The sequence below is a fragment of the Aulostomus chinensis genome, chromosome 3, assembly GCF_037954235.1.
Source record: "Aulostomus chinensis isolate RoL2024-O1b breed Wild chromosome 3, RoL_Achi_v1.0, whole genome shotgun sequence".
In the NCBI taxonomy this organism is placed as follows: Eukaryota; Metazoa; Chordata; class Actinopteri; order Syngnathiformes; family Aulostomidae; genus Aulostomus; species Aulostomus chinensis.
Window position 1 is genome coordinate 16,699,649 of NC_141322.1, and position 17,628 is coordinate 16,717,276.

At 42.6% G+C, this 17,628-nt stretch overlaps 2 protein-coding genes across 2 annotated transcripts; both read right to left on the reverse strand.

Annotated features, from left to right (window-relative positions):
• Nucleotides 1–890: 890 nt before the first annotated feature.
• On the reverse strand, nucleotides 891–5,997 carry mcrs1 (microspherule protein 1). Its single transcript, XM_086200714.1, has 14 exons — nucleotides 5,808–5,997; nucleotides 4,991–5,145; nucleotides 4,712–4,850; nucleotides 4,435–4,599; nucleotides 4,216–4,325; nucleotides 3,997–4,105; nucleotides 3,705–3,843; nucleotides 3,301–3,376; nucleotides 3,145–3,173; nucleotides 2,308–2,400; nucleotides 2,091–2,173; nucleotides 1,903–1,990; nucleotides 1,623–1,750; nucleotides 891–1,537 (listed from the first exon to the last, which is right to left on the reverse strand). Exons 2-14 carry the CDS (start codon nucleotides 5,143–5,145, stop codon nucleotides 1,451–1,453), a joined length of 1,401 nt encoding a protein of 466 aa, XP_086056840.1. The 5' UTR covers nucleotides 5,808–5,997; the 3' UTR covers nucleotides 891–1,450.
• Nucleotides 5,998–7,293: 1,296 nt separating this feature from the next.
• On the reverse strand, nucleotides 7,294–15,119 carry cyp27b1 (cytochrome P450, family 27, subfamily B, polypeptide 1). The gene is made up of 9 exons (XM_086199043.1): nucleotides 14,795–15,119; nucleotides 14,094–14,284; nucleotides 13,539–13,729; nucleotides 12,270–12,470; nucleotides 11,168–11,328; nucleotides 10,922–11,088; nucleotides 9,879–9,960; nucleotides 9,519–9,716; nucleotides 7,294–9,392 (listed from the first exon to the last, which is right to left on the reverse strand). The coding sequence occupies exons 1-9, from the start codon at nucleotides 15,062–15,064 to the stop codon at nucleotides 9,279–9,281; spliced, it is 1,575 nt and encodes a 524-aa protein (XP_086055169.1). The 5' UTR covers nucleotides 15,065–15,119; the 3' UTR covers nucleotides 7,294–9,278.
• Between the last annotated feature and the right edge of the window lie 2,509 nt (nucleotides 15,120–17,628).

Consider the following 17,628-nt stretch of genomic DNA (forward strand, 5'->3'; position numbering starts at 1 on the left):
TTTCAGTCTGGAACCTCTCACCATCGGTTTTCAGAGAATATTGGATCCCTCTTAGTACGGAGCTTGTTGCCATCTGCTGGAGACTTGCTTTCATGAGAGTCGCTGCTTATGAGAAAATGCAGTATGTTTGTGGAAAATGCAATAAATCTCTGAAATTATTTCATTTGAGATGGACGAAACAAAAGTCGAATGTTCATTTTTGAAATATCAATCCACTTGATACCTAATTAGCAGGTTTTCTTTTATTTAATGTAAGTACATAACTAGGATTCAACTGTATACATTTAGAAATCCTGAAGTTCCCCAGGACAGCGGTGGGGATTCAAAACAGACTCAGGGTGGTGATCAATAATGATAATGACTTGATTAAAACACCCTTTCAAATTTAAAGAATGAATTATGTTGAGCATTAGATTCTTTTATCTGAATGGACACATTTTACATTTTTAGAGGACGCTTTTCTACAGATGACTGTTTGTCCAACAGATTTTTTTCCTTTCCCCCCATAACATTTTTAAGAATAAGGAGCAAAATAAACAAAATTCTTAAAAAGTAAAACTTTTGATTATTTAAAAGGTCAGACTGCTGATGTCCTCATCAGATTTGGTTTGTCTTTGAATATTTGTGACGATGGGGAATTCAACAGATTCCCCACTTTGAGGACATTCCACACTCAAGCTCAGATTCTACTGTGTGCGTCTCCGTCAGTGACACCAACCTCACAGACACGCTCCCGATTGGATTAGTCCTAGTTATTCTGTTGACAAAACAACCATGTAGCTGTTGCCCTGCAGTTTAACTCTGACATTAAACCAACAGGAACTGCTCTTCCTAGTTGCTATGGTAACACAGATTCATTGGACTTGCACTCAAGTGTTTTGAGGAGTTTGTTGAGATCAGTTTTTTCCAGCACCTGCTATATTTTATGAATGTCACTGAGTAGCATAGTATCTCACTCTATTCTAGAGATTTATCAAAGATTTGTGTTGAAGATCAGTCAAGTGAATCAAAAAAAAAAAATGCCTAAAATAATCCAGAACTCTCCTGGGTATAAATTATACTGTGTATTACACTTGATTTTGCACAAACTGTTTCAGGCAAGAGATCCCAGAGAAAATTCCTTCACTCATGTATCAGAGAACTTCTGCATCTCATTTATACAAGTTTATTATTTAAAAAAAACCTTTGCTACAGACATTAAATACAATATTCTGATAAAACTGGAAAAACCAAATGGAGTTTGATGAGTGTCAACATTTCAACATGGAAAATGTCCAATGCCTCACAGCCGGATTTAGCAGAAACCTGTTTAAGATTAGCATCTCAGGTCAATGTGGCACTTGGTAGTCCGACCGTTAGCAGCACTGCTGAGCTTGAAAAGCAGCGTCTGATAAGCGCTGTTGGGCCTGACTTCCTCAGTAGGTCAGCTCTCTTGCAAAATGGCTGACAGTCACTGCTGCGTCATCTTGGCTGCTTCAGCTTTAATCAGTGAGATGAGCTCCAGGTTGATTAGAAACACAAAACGGAGACCTGCAATCTGCATAGACAGTAATATGTTAGTACGCTATCATGGCTGATGGTAATTTCTGCGGCTCACAGCTGGGCGGACTCCCTCCACTCACCTCCACCACTGAGTTGTTGTTTAATTTCCACTTGTTGCCTGAAAGCACCGGTCTGCCGTCTATGTAGATGGGTCGTCTGCCCTCGTTGGCAATGAAGAAGTCTCCGTTATTCTTCAGTTTGATAACGCCTGTAAACATCAACATACAACACAACATTTAATTATCGACTGTTGCAAACCACAGACACCAACTGACTGCTAGTTAGCTTAGCGCAATGAATGTCTGGGGAGGATGGCGCATCAGCACATTGAGGTGCTGAAGAAAAGGTTCGTTTTGTCACCTTGTTTTCTTGATATTTTCCAGGCAGGTCCCTCTAGTGACAGATCTACATCTATCTGTTTGTCCTTTGTTGCCCTGCCCAGTGTGATCTGAGCAGACGTGAATGAAAAGACCATTAGCGTCACAATAAAATGCACCTTGATGGATGAGAATGAACCAAAAAAAGAAAAGAAACCACAAATAACTTACTTCTCGTGACCTCATGAGGTAGCGTACCATACGACCTCGAAGAGCCGCCAGTGTCTGGTTGTCAAAGTCGGGCATACTCATCCCTGATGACAGAGACACAGGTTAAGTAAAACAGGTTCCCTTAAGCACTAGATTTCTGAAGACATCTGAACACATCTGCTTTGAGTTTGGTGGTGAGAGAGAGAGAGTTTGCGTGTGCATGTGTGTGTGTGTTTACCTGTGATACTGTCCACAAGAACCTGCCAACGTGGCAACTCTTGCTCTAACTGTCTGATCTCCCTTTTCTGGTGACGATCGGAAATCATCAGCTCTGAAAGGAAAACCAGGAGTTCATGTGAACACTATCAAGGTGATCAAAGGTATACGTCCATGTTAGCCGGTGACAAGAAAATACTTCATGTCTGACGATAATTAACCACTACACAGCCTAATTAAAAACCTAAACCAGAACTAAATTTCACTCGGATGTCAGCTTTGACCCACAGATCTTTGAATAAAGAGGCAGCTAAACATGGTTATTTTTTCCATTCTGATGTGCTTTCTCAATAATAGCTAGTAGCCTATTTAAGTAGCCTAATTACTAAAACAGAAGAAAAAATTTGAGGACTGATGTTGGAGAGAGGGTTAAATAACTACACGGTGACCTCTCCTGCTGCTCTCATGTTTTGAGTTCTGTTCCGAGCGCCAATCACAAATCTGTTGGTGCCGGCTGTCCAGAGTAGGACTTTTTGGCCTTTGAAGCAGAGGTGAAAGTCATCATTCATGTTTTGCATCATGAATAATATGTATAATGTTGCACCGCTACGATGGTCTGACTTGGGATTTAATCATGTGGCCAAATGAAAAACCAAACCACAGCACTATCAAATACCGATATGGCCTTGGATTGCCATGGCAACGAATGAAGCTTCAAAGCCCAATAGCAGGTCGGCCCTCGTGATGTCGGTCAACAACATTACAGTAGATGAGAAAACAAACAGGCTTTGCACAAATATAAAATATGTACCAATATAAACAGAGGGAGTGACAATAAACTTGTAATGTCATTTCTTACCATGTTCCAGCACCTCGTCTCTGCTCTCCCTGTGTGGGAGAAAAACAAGCAACGCATCAGTGCTGACCCTGACGGACACACAACACTGTAAGACGAAGATATATGCACACTCTACTTTCCAAGCTACTAAAACTGCAAAGGGAGATGCTGCCTTACTTTAGCTTCACATCATCGACCATCTGTTCAGCATCAGAGAAGTTCAGGACTTGGTCACCTTTAGGGAGAGGCTGGACTGCAACACACAAAACAGAACAATTTACAGCTTTTTATTTCAGAACATCAATGCCAGGGCTTTAGGGGACCAGGGCTGTTTTCTAAACCAACACCACCACGTATTCATAGAGCTGATATGGCTGTAAGGTAACCTGCTGCTTGCTGTATGCAAACAAAAGCAAAACCTCCAGTATTACCAAATCCTGTCGACATGTTTTCAACAGAATCCTCGATATGAATCACACCTCACCCACTCTGTCCCACAGTGCAAAGCGCTGGAACCAGTGGAAATTACAAAGCAGGTGCAAACAGTGACAATATGATGTTGGAGTTAATGTGTAACTCACCACTCTGGTCATCCAGTAGATAGTACTGCTTTAGAAGCTGCCAGTGCACCAGCAGGCTTTTGGGGGTGCGAGATTGGTGAAAGACACTGGGATGTTTACTCAGGAGCTCCTGGAACACGTCTAGTTTGGGCTGACTGGTCTGTTTAATAACAAACAGAATAAACACACTTGTAGATTCAATACACAGACACCAGAAGTTTACTTGAACAGATGTACTATACTCCACGAATAAAACATAGAATAGCTTTTGTGAATGATACTTCAACTGTAAAATATTGTAAATGTCACTTACTGAACCAATCTTGGCCAGCAGAGTCTCCTCAGTCTGACTGAAGAGAGCTTTGCTTTGGATCGCTGCAATGGCTTCTGGGTGAAGCTGCCGCATAGCCTGCCACGCCAGCCTAAACAGACACATCACAGAAAGAAGGTGATTCATTAAAGCCTGCAGAGCAAACGTGCAAAAACCAGAAATACCAATGTAAGTGAACACGCAGCCTGCTGAGTCTCTTACTTTGAGATGACGGGGTCGTAGAGGAGAGCGTACCACCTTTCTTTAATTTCCCGCAGAGTAAAACGACAGCTGAACTTGACCCCCAAATGAACAGAGGTGAGGTCTGTGGTCTGGAGATAAATATCAGAGTAAATATAAGGTTGATGCTGTGGGCACCTCACACTGATGTGCCATAAAGTCACGAAGTGGCGAACCCAGTCAAAATATGAAGAAACTGACCTGCAGCACAGCATTGATAAGCAGCAGGTCATCAGTAGGTTTCCAACGACCCAAATCTTTTGTGATATGTAGAGGCTGCTTGCTTTTCTTCACTCTTTTGGCAATTGGTGCAGGGTTGATCACCATTGTAAGAGGCGGCGTCAAAGCTGTTCCTGATTTGGTCACCTGACAAAGTCAGTCAGAGGAAAAACACGACAATAAAACAACCATCCATGAATCCCACACAAGCTTAACCTAAGTTGGACTTTTCTGTAGAACATGACACGATTTTCATTACCTTCTTTTTCTCACTGGATGAAGGTTCACTCCCTGAACAGCGGATAGGCTCTATGAGAGGGGGACCTTTTACTCGACTAGATGATTTAACAAGGCTGCTTTCCACGAGCTCGTCATCAAACTTCTTCCTCTTGATTGATCTGCAACATTTACAAAGCACATAATCATTCTTGTGAGCAGCATCTGGAACCACATCTTTATCTCTGTTTATAACACGGAATATGTTTTGACTGATAAACTTGAATGACATCACAAAGTAAACCCTAAAAAAGAAACAAACCTGGAGGAACTTCTCCGTTTGGGAACACCGCCACCAAATGCTTGTGTTGCCGTCATTTTCACATCTTTTACTCCGAGAGACTCTTCATCTTCTGACCGGCTCTGAGCACCAGCGACTCCCATTGGTGCACCAACCACAGGGTCACCTGCTTGCATCTGCTCAGGCACGACATGGAACACACAAGCAATTACTTGATGAAGCAGGTATTCAGACGTGGAAGTACACACACATCAACCGTTTTTTGTTTTTTTTTTTGGCTTGAATTTATTGAGCAGAGCTGCTATGTTCGTGAGAGATGAGCTTGCACTTGCATGCCTGTTACAGATATTACAAATTTGATAGAAGGTGACTACGAAATCAACATGACCCTACTTTCACGTGTATTTAATATTTTTATTGATATTTAAGTCGATAAATATGCGCATATCCATAGAGTTTAATACTTCACATTATTTTGGCAGCAGAGACGTCAACAAGGCACGCAAACCTTAAAGCAAAACGTAAAAGTTGGCTTATATAAAGTGGGCCAATAACTTCTTATCATAATGTTTTTGTTTACATGTTGTGTATCCAGCGACCACCGTACATGTTTGAGGCTTGGCCTGTAAAACTAATGCTAACGTTAATTATGACGGTGCCGAGTGATTCAAGGGACAATATTTTATCAAAGGACCAGTCAGTCTTTTTGGTGTCCCACAGTAAACCGACAAAAATACTGGATTGTTTAGTTAGCTAACATTAGCCTAGCTAAAACATAGCTAGCCGTTGTCAATTTGAAAGCTAAAACAATAAAGCTACTAGCTTGTCGCGGACTCACCGTTCTTCGCTATTAGCCCAAATTTTAGTATCAGATCCGTCAATCTACCGGTATATCTTCAGCATAAAACCCGTATCAACAACCCGTTAGCAGCTTGGCCTTGGCGGTTTCGGTAGGAGCATAGCTAACTGAATTTGACTTTTGCTTATTAGCATTAGCCTGTTTGCTGTTATGATTTCTTCTAGTGAGGGATTTTCGCAGTCCGCAAACAGCCTTACGTGACATTACCGCCATCTTGTGGACTGGAGTGAACGTCCATCTATGCGCGTTTCCTCTTGGCCGCCCTCTCACTCTCAGTGGGGGCTGGGGGAAGCAGAGAAGTTGGTAGGTTCGCATTTCTGGTGCGTCTTATCCTGCTAGATGAGGAAGACGAGAGCAGTGTTTCAGACTCTCCACTCACATCAGATCTTGATGATGAAGGATTGGCAGTATCAAAAATTAAAAAATATGATTCATGGGGGCTGCACGGTGGTGCAGTGGTCAGCACTGTGGCCTCACAGCAAGAAGGTTGCGGGTTCGAGTCCCGGCTTGGGCGTGGGATCTCTCTGTGTGGAGTTTGCATGTTCTCCCTGTGCCTGCGTGGGTTCTCTCCGGGTACTCGGGCTTCCTCCCACCGTCCAAAGACATGCAAGTTGGGGACGAGGCTGATTGATACTCTAAATTGACCGTAGGTATGAATGGTTGTTCGTCTCTCTATGTTGGCCCTGCGATGGACTGGCGACCTGTCCAGGGTGAACCCCGCCTCTCGCCCGTTGACGCTGGGATAGGCTCCAGCCCCCCCGCGACCCTTAATGTGTAGGAATAAGCGGAAGATGACGATGGATGGATGATTCATGGGGTCATATACTGTGATCAGGAGTTGGCATCTGTGAAACTTGACGCTGAGGTTGAAATTGGTACATGGTGCATTCTTACTTGTACCATCAATGGATATTGACTTGTAAATGTTGACTGTTTGTTATGGGAAGCCACATAGAAAGAAAAAAAAACATCTTATTGCTGTACGCCTTGGCAATGTGTGCTTTTGATAGTCATATTGACCTTTGACCACCAAAATAAAATGACTTTGAGGTGTGTTTACAGTTTTTGGTCGGACATCATTGCTCCTGATCTGGTGGACAGGTAGTTGTGTCAAGAGGATGCAGCAATTTGGTCCAAATGATCGACCCACAGCTGGTTCACCATAGCTCAGTCTGTACATGGTGATGTCACACTTGAACTTTGTCATATTCCTTAGAAATGAGCGTCTAGGTGCCACGCGGTTGCTCACTGGCACAAAACTCACCAGTTCAAAGGTGGTTTGATCAGTTAGAGCTAACCTGAAACGGCTGAGGTTACCAGAAGAATTCACCTTTAAAATGCTGATTTCACACACACACACACGCACACACACGCATGCACATGCACACACACTTCCAAAGGAGAAGCATTGAAGTAGCCCAGACTTGCTGTAGCACATAAAAAGAACAAATAATTCAAATCAACAAGTAGGAGCAACTTTTACTGGCATTTACATTTTCAAAACATGTCAAATTTGAATGAATATAGGTGGCTAAGGTTACAAACTTGGGATATATCAGTCATAGGAGGCTAACATGTAATCCTAAAAACATGAAGACATGAACGTTCATTCAGTTGCACTGTTCAACATTAAGTACAATAGATTTACAGATTCTGAGTGCGGAATAAAACAGTGGCACCATGTGTTTTTACACAGAAACAGCTGCCATTTTTTAAAAAGATTTTTCCAAAGAACCCATTACAAAGTGTTTATCACTACAAGCACCTTATGAAAGACATAATTCTGAACATATCACACATCTGACAAATGCATCAGTGAGAGCTGGATCCTTTCTGGAGAGCAAAGAACACTCCTCAATAATTCACTGTCTCCGCTATCAGGAGGAACTTAATGTCTTTGCTGGAAATCTGGAAAACACACACACACACACACACACACACAAAATGAAGTATTTGCCTCAGCGGGATATACAGGAAATAGCTAATATTAATGTTAGTGGTTAAGATGGGAGGCTGTGCATACACAGCGCCATGACGGGGTCACTATTACTCCCCATGATTGTGTCAAGGAAGATTCTGGCACTCTTCAATTTTACTTTCGTGATGGTAAGAAGTGAGAGTTTTCCACGTTTTTAGTGCTCAGATGTGGATTGTGTTAAAGTTTCAGTTTGCTGCAGTGAGGTTCATTTTTCAATTTGATTGTGAGACTTAAAATTGTTATTTAACGTCAGAAAATTACATTAAAACAACCACAAAAAACAATTTCATCTGTGACTTGCAATTAGCTGCAAATATTCCACTTCCGTCTTACGACCGTCATCTACACATATTTGGAAAAGGTCGGTTAGGATTTAGAGTTGATCTTGGACGCTTTCTATTTTTCAAATTTAGACTGCATCAAACGTCCTTGTTGGTTTTCATCAAACTCAGTCATCCTCTTAATGTTTTAATGAAGTCTGAACAATTAAATCTGAATCTTAAGTTTAAGGAAACAGTAACAAGTGTTAGTCGATAAAAATTGAGCTCTAATTCTTTGCGTTGCGCCTCAACGTGTCTTCAGGTTTCTGGGGCTACGACTAAGTCTTAGTCCTTTTATTGACTCAAAATGCATATTTGCTTTAGTTACATTTGATCCATCCATTTTCTATACCACTTATCCGTTAAGGGTCATGGGGGTGGAGCCTATCCCAGCTGACATTGGGTGAAAGGCAGGGTTCACTCTGGACGGGTCACCAGTCCATCCCAGGGCCATCAGGAGCAATTAGGGGTTCAGTATCTTGCTCAAGGACACTTCAACACGGTCACCGGCGGAGGTGGGGATCGAACCAGCGACCTTTTGGTTGCTACACGGCCACGCTACCTCTGAGCCGTGCCGCCCCAGTTACATTTTAGTCAACTGATTATTGTTCATTTTAGTCTCCCTTTAATTGCAGAAATCTGAATAAAAGGTAAGTTGAGGAACATTTTTAGTCCAGTTTTTAACATTAGTAGGATTTTTTTGCATCTAGTCAAAACTCAAATCACCACTACGTTGATCATCACCTACTGTCTAAAGACATTTAAAGACTTTCATCATGTTGCGAGGCTTGAGTTCATGTCCTATATTGGAACTACTGACACGTTGAGTCAAATGTGACATGTTTTTGTCAAACTATTGGAGGAGCTCACTGGTGTGCTCTAAAGCAGTGTTCTACTGGTGATTTTTCTTCAGTCATGAAAGTTGGAGTTACACTCTCAGGGAATGCCTCAGCCTCAATCTTCCTTCATATTCTCTCTTCACACGTCAGTTTCCGTGAACAGGGCTGCAGGTAGGAAAGGCTTTGGTCTCTGATGTATGGAAAGTTTATTCTGACATGATCTGTAGCGTGTGACGAGTCCTGGCCTGCCTGCCTGTGCTCTCTCCTGCCAAAAGACTCATGTTCACGGAACTGAAGCGCCCAGAAGAGTAGGTCATCGTTCAATAAACTGCAGGTTAATGTCATTTGCAGGAACCAGGAGAGTCCGTGTCATGGGCTTCACTGAAACTCCTTGTGGGTCCGGCTTCACGTCAAACTCTATGAGGATCTAATAAGACCAGAAAAAAAGTGGGTATAAAACTTGAATATAGTTAATTATATATAATGTTACAATAATTACGATATTGCTAAATCTAGGTCATGTCATGAATCTATTCAAGTGCTGTTAACTCACCCTGGCAATAGCAAGGTAGAGCTCCAGCTCTGCGATACGCCGACCTATGCAGCTGCGTTTCCCCACCCCAAAGGGTAGGGAGGCGTACGGGTGGTAAGTCTGGTCCTTATTCAACCATCTATAGGGGCGGAATTCGTCTGGATTTGGAAACACTGCAGGATCCCGCGATGTTGCAAATTGGCACAAGCTGATCAGTGTCTAGATGGAGAGATTTTACAGTCAGATACGTTGACGTATTGCAAAAAGTAATCTGTTAAAAGGCTCTCTCTCTCTCTCTCTCTCTCTCTCTCTCTCTCTCTCTCTCTAATGTGACCACATAACATTATTCCACAAATGCATTCATGCCCTCAACCCACTTACATTTTTGGGAATGAGGTAACCTCCAACCTGGATGTCTCGCTCAGTAACGACTCTCGCATTGATAGGAATAACAGGATACAACCTGAAAAAGCGAGGTTCAATGATGTAAGCTTAATTAAAACAGCATTATGTAGTTTTGGGTAGACGGGAGAGGTTTGCCTCTAAGGCCTCTGCTCCCACAGTCCCTCTAACAAAAAAGCCTTTGTAAAGGTGCTTGACGTTACAAAAAGTTCAATTTAAACTCAAACTGTGACATATTCCTAAAACTAACCAAACAATGACTGGAAGGTGAAAATAACTAACTATAAAAATCAGAAAATAACAACAAATAGAAAGAATTCCACTCAAAGGTTTAAAGCTAACTGCAACCCCATGCAGGATTCAAGCACTGCTCATATTATGTCACCAGACCTCTTCAAGTTGCCAGGTTTTCTGCCATACGGTAGGTGGTGGTGAAAATTTTTCGAGGATAACTTCTCTCAATACCTAATTCTGCTGAGCAACAGCACCCCCTGCTGATATAAGTTATAAAATATAAGACACCCACACAATCAGATATTTTAATTTTGGACTCGGCAGAGTACCGCACTTCTGTAACGTGATGTGAAGCAAATCAGGGGCGGGGCTAGAGAGGAACGGGAACATAGTTTACCATGAGGTAGACAGATTTTTGGTCCATTATCATCTCACTATTGTTACCACTGCTCTGGACTCGAAGCAGTTGTGTGTGTGTGTGTGTGTGTTCAGATGCTAAGTTGCTAAGAGCTAACTGACATTATGACTGGCAGGTAAGGGTCTCAATTTTCTCTTTTTCGCTCAGCTTTGTCTTTAAACACCCTCTCCAATCTTTTTACCTCTGAAAGGATTTATTTTCTGAGAATTCCCAGCTAGCTTCTAGTGCTTTAAAGCAGCACAACAAGATAAATGGATATTCAAGCTCGGGGGACCTCAGAGGAGGAATGAATGAGCACCATTCTCCTTAGGAGTACTCGGTGTGCCATCAATATGCTAGATCTCTTGAGAAAATCTTTTGAATTATATACCTCAGCACTTCTTTAACTGTGGCCTTCAGCAGAGGCATACGAGCCACATCTGCTGCTCCTGGGATGCTTCGACCCTCCAGCACACTCAGAATCTCATCCCTGAGTGAGGCCTGCACCTCAGGGTGACGGGACAGCTCGTACAACGACCAGGACATAGTGCTGGATATCTGAAACAACACAACCAAGAGATGAAAAAAATCTGTATGTCTGACAAGAGGAAGAAGTGTACAGAACTGTCAGACTTACTGTGTCAACTCCTGCCAGAAGCAGCTCTGTAATGTTACTGTAAACAGTCTTCAGGGGCACCCCAGTCTGGGCCAGATAGTAGGTCAGATAAGTGCCTTCCACTTTACCTCTCCAGGCAGTCTTCTCTGCTTCCCTCAGACACCGGTCGATGTGACCTTTAGCTGGAGACACAGGGATCAGGCATCGTTATGACAGCAAAAGACAGCATGTAAACCCAAAGGAACACTGGACGGACCGGAGCGTTTTTAGTAACCCTAAATCTGTAAAATGTGATCAGGTTTGCTCCGTAATTGCAAACCAAATCTTTTAAAGTAACTATGCTTATTCGCCAGAGAGCTGATGACCGCTAGTTAGCTTAGCACGATGAATGGTAGTGGATGGGCGGGTTAACATATCTCCAGATAGGGACTTTTTAAAATTGTTTTGTAGGAGATGAGGATGCTGAACTTGATCTATTCAAACTACAACGCATCAAGAAGGAAGAACAGACAAGAGAAATGCGAACCTACCAACTGACAACCATTCAATGCGCTAAGCTAACTAGCAGCAAGCCAGTTTCTGTGGGCTTCAGCTCCCTAATGCGCTCACAGAGGATGGCAAAAAAAAAAAAATCCCAAAAGTGGGAATTTGTGGGAATATACCAAAATTATGAGTTTAATCTATAACTCATGTTCAAAGCCTTTACATTTCAGTGCAGATGATCTTGTAGTGCGTGAGGGTTAAAGACTTTAAGCTCCTGATTTCTGATCCTATTTGGACCTGAATGATTATTTTAAACATGTTCAATTTCGTTGTCTAAGGATAAATCTGAGACCCAACTCTACATGAACACCAGCAACAACCGATGAGAAAAATAATTACATGAAGCCTGCAGATACACTTCATGTTTGCAGTGAATGCATTTTAAACCAAAGCTTCTTCATGATGTCTTTGCTCACAGTACGTTGGTTTTCATTTTCTTAACATCTATTTCAGTCTAAAATTTAAAAGCACTCTTGGAACGACAATGCGCTGCATAATATTAAAACTTCACCTCTGCATACATTTTGGTACATTTTCCTTTATTGGAACAAAACCTTGATTTTAAGGAAAGAAAACCTACCGAATTCAAACATGTTGTCCCAGCACTGACAAAAGACTTTCCAGGATTTAGGGAAGATCTTGTGCAACCACTTTGGCATGGCCATGGTGAGAAGAGTCGTGACAAACATGGTGTTGACGGACTTGATGAAACGCCGAGTTTCTACAGGAACAACTGCATTCATGCAACCCACTCTGGATTCAAACAGTAGTGAGGACATGCCTGTCGAGACAATCCAAAAAAACAAATGAGAGGTAAATGAAAAGGTGAGGACAGCATGACACGAGTGATGATGCTGCATGACACCAAAGCAGCAGAAAAGGTTGCTTAAACAGTACTTTGGAGTAGAAATACAACCAGAAGGCCCTGATGAAAGATTTTACAACATTAGGATCGCTGTAAACGTGATGGCGCTCCAAGTACTTTTCATTAATCGTGAGTTGCACACAATGCATTTAATGTTTCTATTTGGATCTTGCACACACACAAAGTGATGTATCTATAGATATTTACAGCTTTGTAAAATTATAGAAGAGGTAATTAAACTGTGTCTCATCAGATGGATTCTTTCAATATCTTTGATGGCACACACTGGAGTTTGTTCTGTCTGGGAGAGGAAGATGAAGGAATTCTGATCTCCAGCACGAATAAAGGCGACCGCGCTTTAAGTCATAAAACTGTCAAAGGAGCTTTCAGGAAATACATGTTTATGGCTTTACTCAAGAATCAGTGGTTAATCCAGGGTGGTACAACATGTGAGAGTTTTGAATCCCTGATCAAATTTTTGCAACTAAAGCCTAAAAAAATAATAGACTTTTTAATCTAAACCCCAGAAATCTCTAGCTTAGAAAAAGGTCCTATGTAGGTTAATTCTAGTAGTAAAACAAAAAAACAAAAAAATCTCAAAGCCTTCTTCTGGCAAAGAAGTATTAGTACATAAGTATATAAGTACAGAAAACAGCCCTTATCTGGCTACGAACTGAAGAAGATTGTTGGTGGACCGTTACTCCGTCACATTTTAATATGCATAAGCACTGTCACTTGTTTAAGATAAACTAGAACATGAATAAAGGCTTTGGGGTTTTTTTCTGCAATGCTGGTCTGAACCTTTTTCTTCTGAAAAGCTCACTTCTTCTTGTGAAAGAGTTGCTGAAACTATTGGGGCGTCTCAGTCTTTGATTAGACAGGAAAATGTCAACTTTATGATATCATATTGCCTCTCGCCGGAGGTTCATCCAGGTTACCAACATTGACGTGGTGTGGTACAAACCGCAGTGATGCAAACCTTACCCTCGAGGCCGAAGGAATAGAAGTCGTTGGCGATGTCAGTGATGAGGCCTTGAGGTTGTCTACGAAGGCGAAGTTTGGCGATGAGGTCACTGACCACACCGTTCAGGGTTTTATCGTAAGCTTCGACTGCCTTCGGTGGCAGCATGTGCTTCCCTAGCAGACTTCTAACAGTCTGCCACTCCTCTCCCTCTCTGCAAACACACACACACACACACACACACACACACACACACACACAATTCAACAAATACACTAGTACATCTGTGGACTCACTTCATCAAGTACTTGGCACCTGGCATGTTATACAGTAAGAGAATAAATAACTTGTCTGTCTTCTCATTGTTACACCATGAAATCTTATGCTGTAGTTAAAATAACCACGTCGCTCTTTACTGACTGAAATACTCATCTTGGACTTCCTGATGTACGACAGGTGTTTCCATCATGTCGTATGCCACTACACTTTAGTGCTTAAAAGCATCAAATGTTTTGTTTTGTTGTTTTTTTTTAAAGAAGAGGAAACGTGCTAAAGGTTGGAAACATAAAGACACGTACGACGTCAGTAGTCCGTAGTGATGTCCTCTGAGCTTCCTGTAGTCCTTCCAGGAGGACAGGTTCGAGCGCATGGGGTAGTGGCCCTCCTGCCTCAGCACCTGCTCGATGAGCGCCGCGTCTGCTACGTGGACCGTGAGGATGTGGCCGAAGCTCGCCTTCCACATGGGGCCATAGCGCTGCAAGCCCTCCATCTGAGACACGAGACATGACCTGATCAACGCCCTGCAGGCTGGGACATGACCGACATCTTCAGATGCTCCTCAGTTTATCAACCCTGAGCTGCTGCCAGCAGGGTGTTTGTTCCATTCCGCTGAAGCATTTTCATGAAAGATACATGACTTGACCTGATAGGTCTGATCCCTCTCTCTGCTCCAATCAAACAGGATCAAAACGAAATCTGACTTCAGGGGACAAATATCCAGGTCACATTCAGAGTCTGATTGCTAAGGTGAGAAAGGAACAGCATAGAATATTGTGCAAGGAATCAAAGGAAAACTCATTCAGAGTCTTTAGAATCAGGTTCAGTCTTATTCATTTGTAATTTTATCTTCTTCTTGTCTTTTTTTTGTAGCACATTTCGGCAATGTTTCCATCTGAACCTCAAACATGCAGTCATTACTTATTTTACTCCAGCACATTCAAATAAACTGTCAGTAGATGTGCAGGGTCCGAGCTCCTCTCCAAGTCCACCCATGCCCTACCTGTGTCTCGTGCAGCTTGGACAGCCCCCCTGCGACTAAATATTCCCAAGCGAAGCTGATGGCCGACGGTCCGGGCATTTGGTCCAGGGTCTTCACCTTCGTCCCCTCCGGAGCTGCTGCTGCTGCTGCTGCGGCTGGACCCTCAATCCACCTCTCCATCCACTTGACCAAGGGGAAGGCGCTCCGGCCGGACACTCTCAGACCGTCCAGCAGCATCTTTCTCACTGAGATCATGGAGCGACGACTGTTCTTTCCGATTACGAGGCTCATTTTCTTTGCTGCAGCCTCTATTTATAAAGCGCGACCTGCGCCTCGAACCCGCGGAGATAAAGCTGTAAATTTTCTTATTGAGGGCCAATCATGGGTGTAAATTCGGCTCAGGTCCCGCCCCGTCCAGGGATGAGAACGTGAAGCGTGAGTTGACAGGAAGGTGTGTCCAATCAGAGGCGCGAGCAGGGACCATCCCAGAGACGCACACGTGGAGCTCCTCAATAATGCACGACTCGTGTTGGTGTTAGGTCTTATCTCCTCTCCCGGAGCACTTTGCTCCCTGATAGTCCGCCGGACTGACATATTTAGAGTGACCACGCTCTTGTGGATAGGCTGCCTTGACTGTTAAGTTAGTAGGGTCAACGTTATTATGGATCAAACTAATCGAGAAAAAAAAATAGACGGTGGAAACCAGTTCAAACATGATTAGAGGACTAAAAAGTTGCTCCTGTATCATATTTAACAAATGGGCTGAACATGTGTAAAAATAGGTTTGTAGGAGGCTGATGCTGACAAAAACACTCAAGACATTATTTTAAGGTTAAATTGGAAAAATGGGCTCACTGGTGGTGTTTTGTTTAACCACTTATTTTGCTGACTTGGTGGATTTTCCTCACCAGGGAGAAAATCCTGACCTGATTTAATTTGAAGTGGAATTTGTGTAAAGCACCATGTGTGCAGACTGTGAAGTAACAGCCCCGGGGCTGTGCTCTGAATCTGCCTTGACATTTGCTCCCACTTTTTTTGTGTGTGTTCTTACTAGAAATCTTAGATTACCCAGTTTCTGAGAAACGCAGAGGATTGACTGGCAGTCACAATTCTGGCAGAATGATGACTCAATGGAAGAGCAGCGCGTTCGCCTACGTCTCAGCGTCAACTCGATGTATTTTCCTGATCTACGAACCTATGATTAAAACACCCCAGCTGTTTTGTGTGATTTCTGAAGAGAATATCTGAAAAGACCGATAAAATCCTTTAAGCCACCCATCAACCAAAGTTATGACTGCACGATCCAAAATTCCTGCAGCCTGGTGGAGAATTGGGAGTCAGTGCCTGAAAATGAGCCCAACGGCTTCATGACACTTGTTCAAGTGTAAATGAGTTTTCTGCTTGATGATGTGTAGCCCCCCAAAAAAGGGGGGATAATTCCACCGAGGTCGGCATTTTCACAGCGCCTGTGGATTGTTCAAGGGTCGCCTCTGACATAGCGAATTTTAGAACTGTATCGAGATATTTTACGTATTTATTGTGGTAACCGTATACATGGCTAAATGAAAGTAGTATAGTTGTGGCCACAGTTCACATGGGCCCGCAATCTCACGAGCAACGTAAAACGCAAACTTTAATCTTATTCATGAAATGTCCTTATGAACAAATTTGTTCTCATACGTTATTGGACATTTAGCCCTCAATTTAGTCTTACAGACAGGAAGCAAAGCCTGGTGGATATTTGTAGGTTTTTGCAAGCCGAGGTGATTGACTGTCGCAAGAAGGACACAATAGATGTCAGGAGCAAGAAGACACCATCAGGCTTTGCTTGCTGCCCGTAAGACTAAATTCATGGTTTAACAAATTTTTGTGTGAGAACATTTCATGAATGCAGTTCATTCATTCATTCAAGAAAAAAAAAAAGACCACTTAATCCAGACAATCATCACTTACTCATAAAGTTCCCTAAAAAAAAACCTGACTTTGATTCACATGAAATGTCATGAAATGCAATACGCTCAGGATTCATCATGTGATTCCAGGACCAAACCAGAAAATGTTGTAGAAAGTGCATTTAATGTTTAGATATAGACACTTAACCGTGAGCTGATGATGACAACGTGAAGAAGATTATCATTGGTAGGGTTTCTAGCCATGTATCATGGATAATATGCCATGGCACTGCCTGAGTTTGAACAGAAGATTCTCAGAAAGCATTTAGAGAACGGTGCTTGTGGCCTGAAGGTCATGTGTTCATGCCCTGAAATGAGAAATGAATCAATTTGGCTCGGGAATTCTACCCATTACCAACACTGAGAAGCCCTTGAGCAAGGCTCTTCCTTCACCCCAAAACTGCGTTTTTCTTTACCAGCACGAACAAATAAGTGTCTTGAACTCAGAAATATTTTTTTCATTGCACTTTTTTGAAACCAGAATGCAGAAAGAGCCAGGCATGTATGTTTACCTAACTTGAAGCTTATGGCGCCCCATAGCCGCCAACTACTACTAACATCAAAACTGTCCAAAATGGTGGTTTACCACCTGTCAAGCGCATTGTCCAGGGCTGTTCATGTGTTCTTTGTCCAACCATGGGCTCAGTTATGCACAAACACTGTGATTCCTGCTAAAAACAAACAAACGAAGACGCTCAGTACAGCATGATACCGGGAATTAGCTCGTACAATCACAGGCGACTGAAGGCACTTGTTCTTTGGCTCTGATCAAAGTGTTGGCCGATGACTGAGAACTGGAGAGAGGAGGTGTGGATGTGTGGAACAATGAGCTTTAAAGGTGGTAAACAGGTGTTTTTGGACAGTTGTGCTCTTGTAGTAGTCAGTGGTTCCCCATTAACCTCA

Bases quoted from the DNA above. Each gene is read 5' to 3' on its own strand.
- mcrs1 (XM_086200714.1), bottom strand. From the start codon at position 5,145: ATGCAAGCAGGTGACCCTGTGGTTGGTGCACCAATGGGAGTCGCTGGT. The intron at 4,106-4,215 runs GTAAGAGACTCA...GTGTCTGTTTAG, and splicing joins TACGACCCCGTCATCTCAAA to GCTGGCGTGGCAGGCTATGC. The intron at 3,844-3,996 runs GTAAGTGACATT...GTTATTAAACAG, and splicing joins TGCTGGCCAAGATTGGTTCA to ACCAGTCAGCCCAAACTAGA.
- cyp27b1 (XM_086199043.1), bottom strand. From the start codon at position 15,064: ATGAGCCTCGTAATCGGAAAGAACAGTCGTCGCTCCATGATCTCAGTG. The intron at 13,730-14,093 runs GTACGTGTCTTT...GTGTGTTTGCAG, and splicing joins CACTACGGACTACTGACGTC to AGAGGGAGAGGAGTGGCAGA. The intron at 12,471-13,538 runs GTAAGGTTTGCA...TTGTCTCGACAG, and splicing joins CTATTCCTTCGGCCTCGAGG to GCATGTCCTCACTACTGTTT.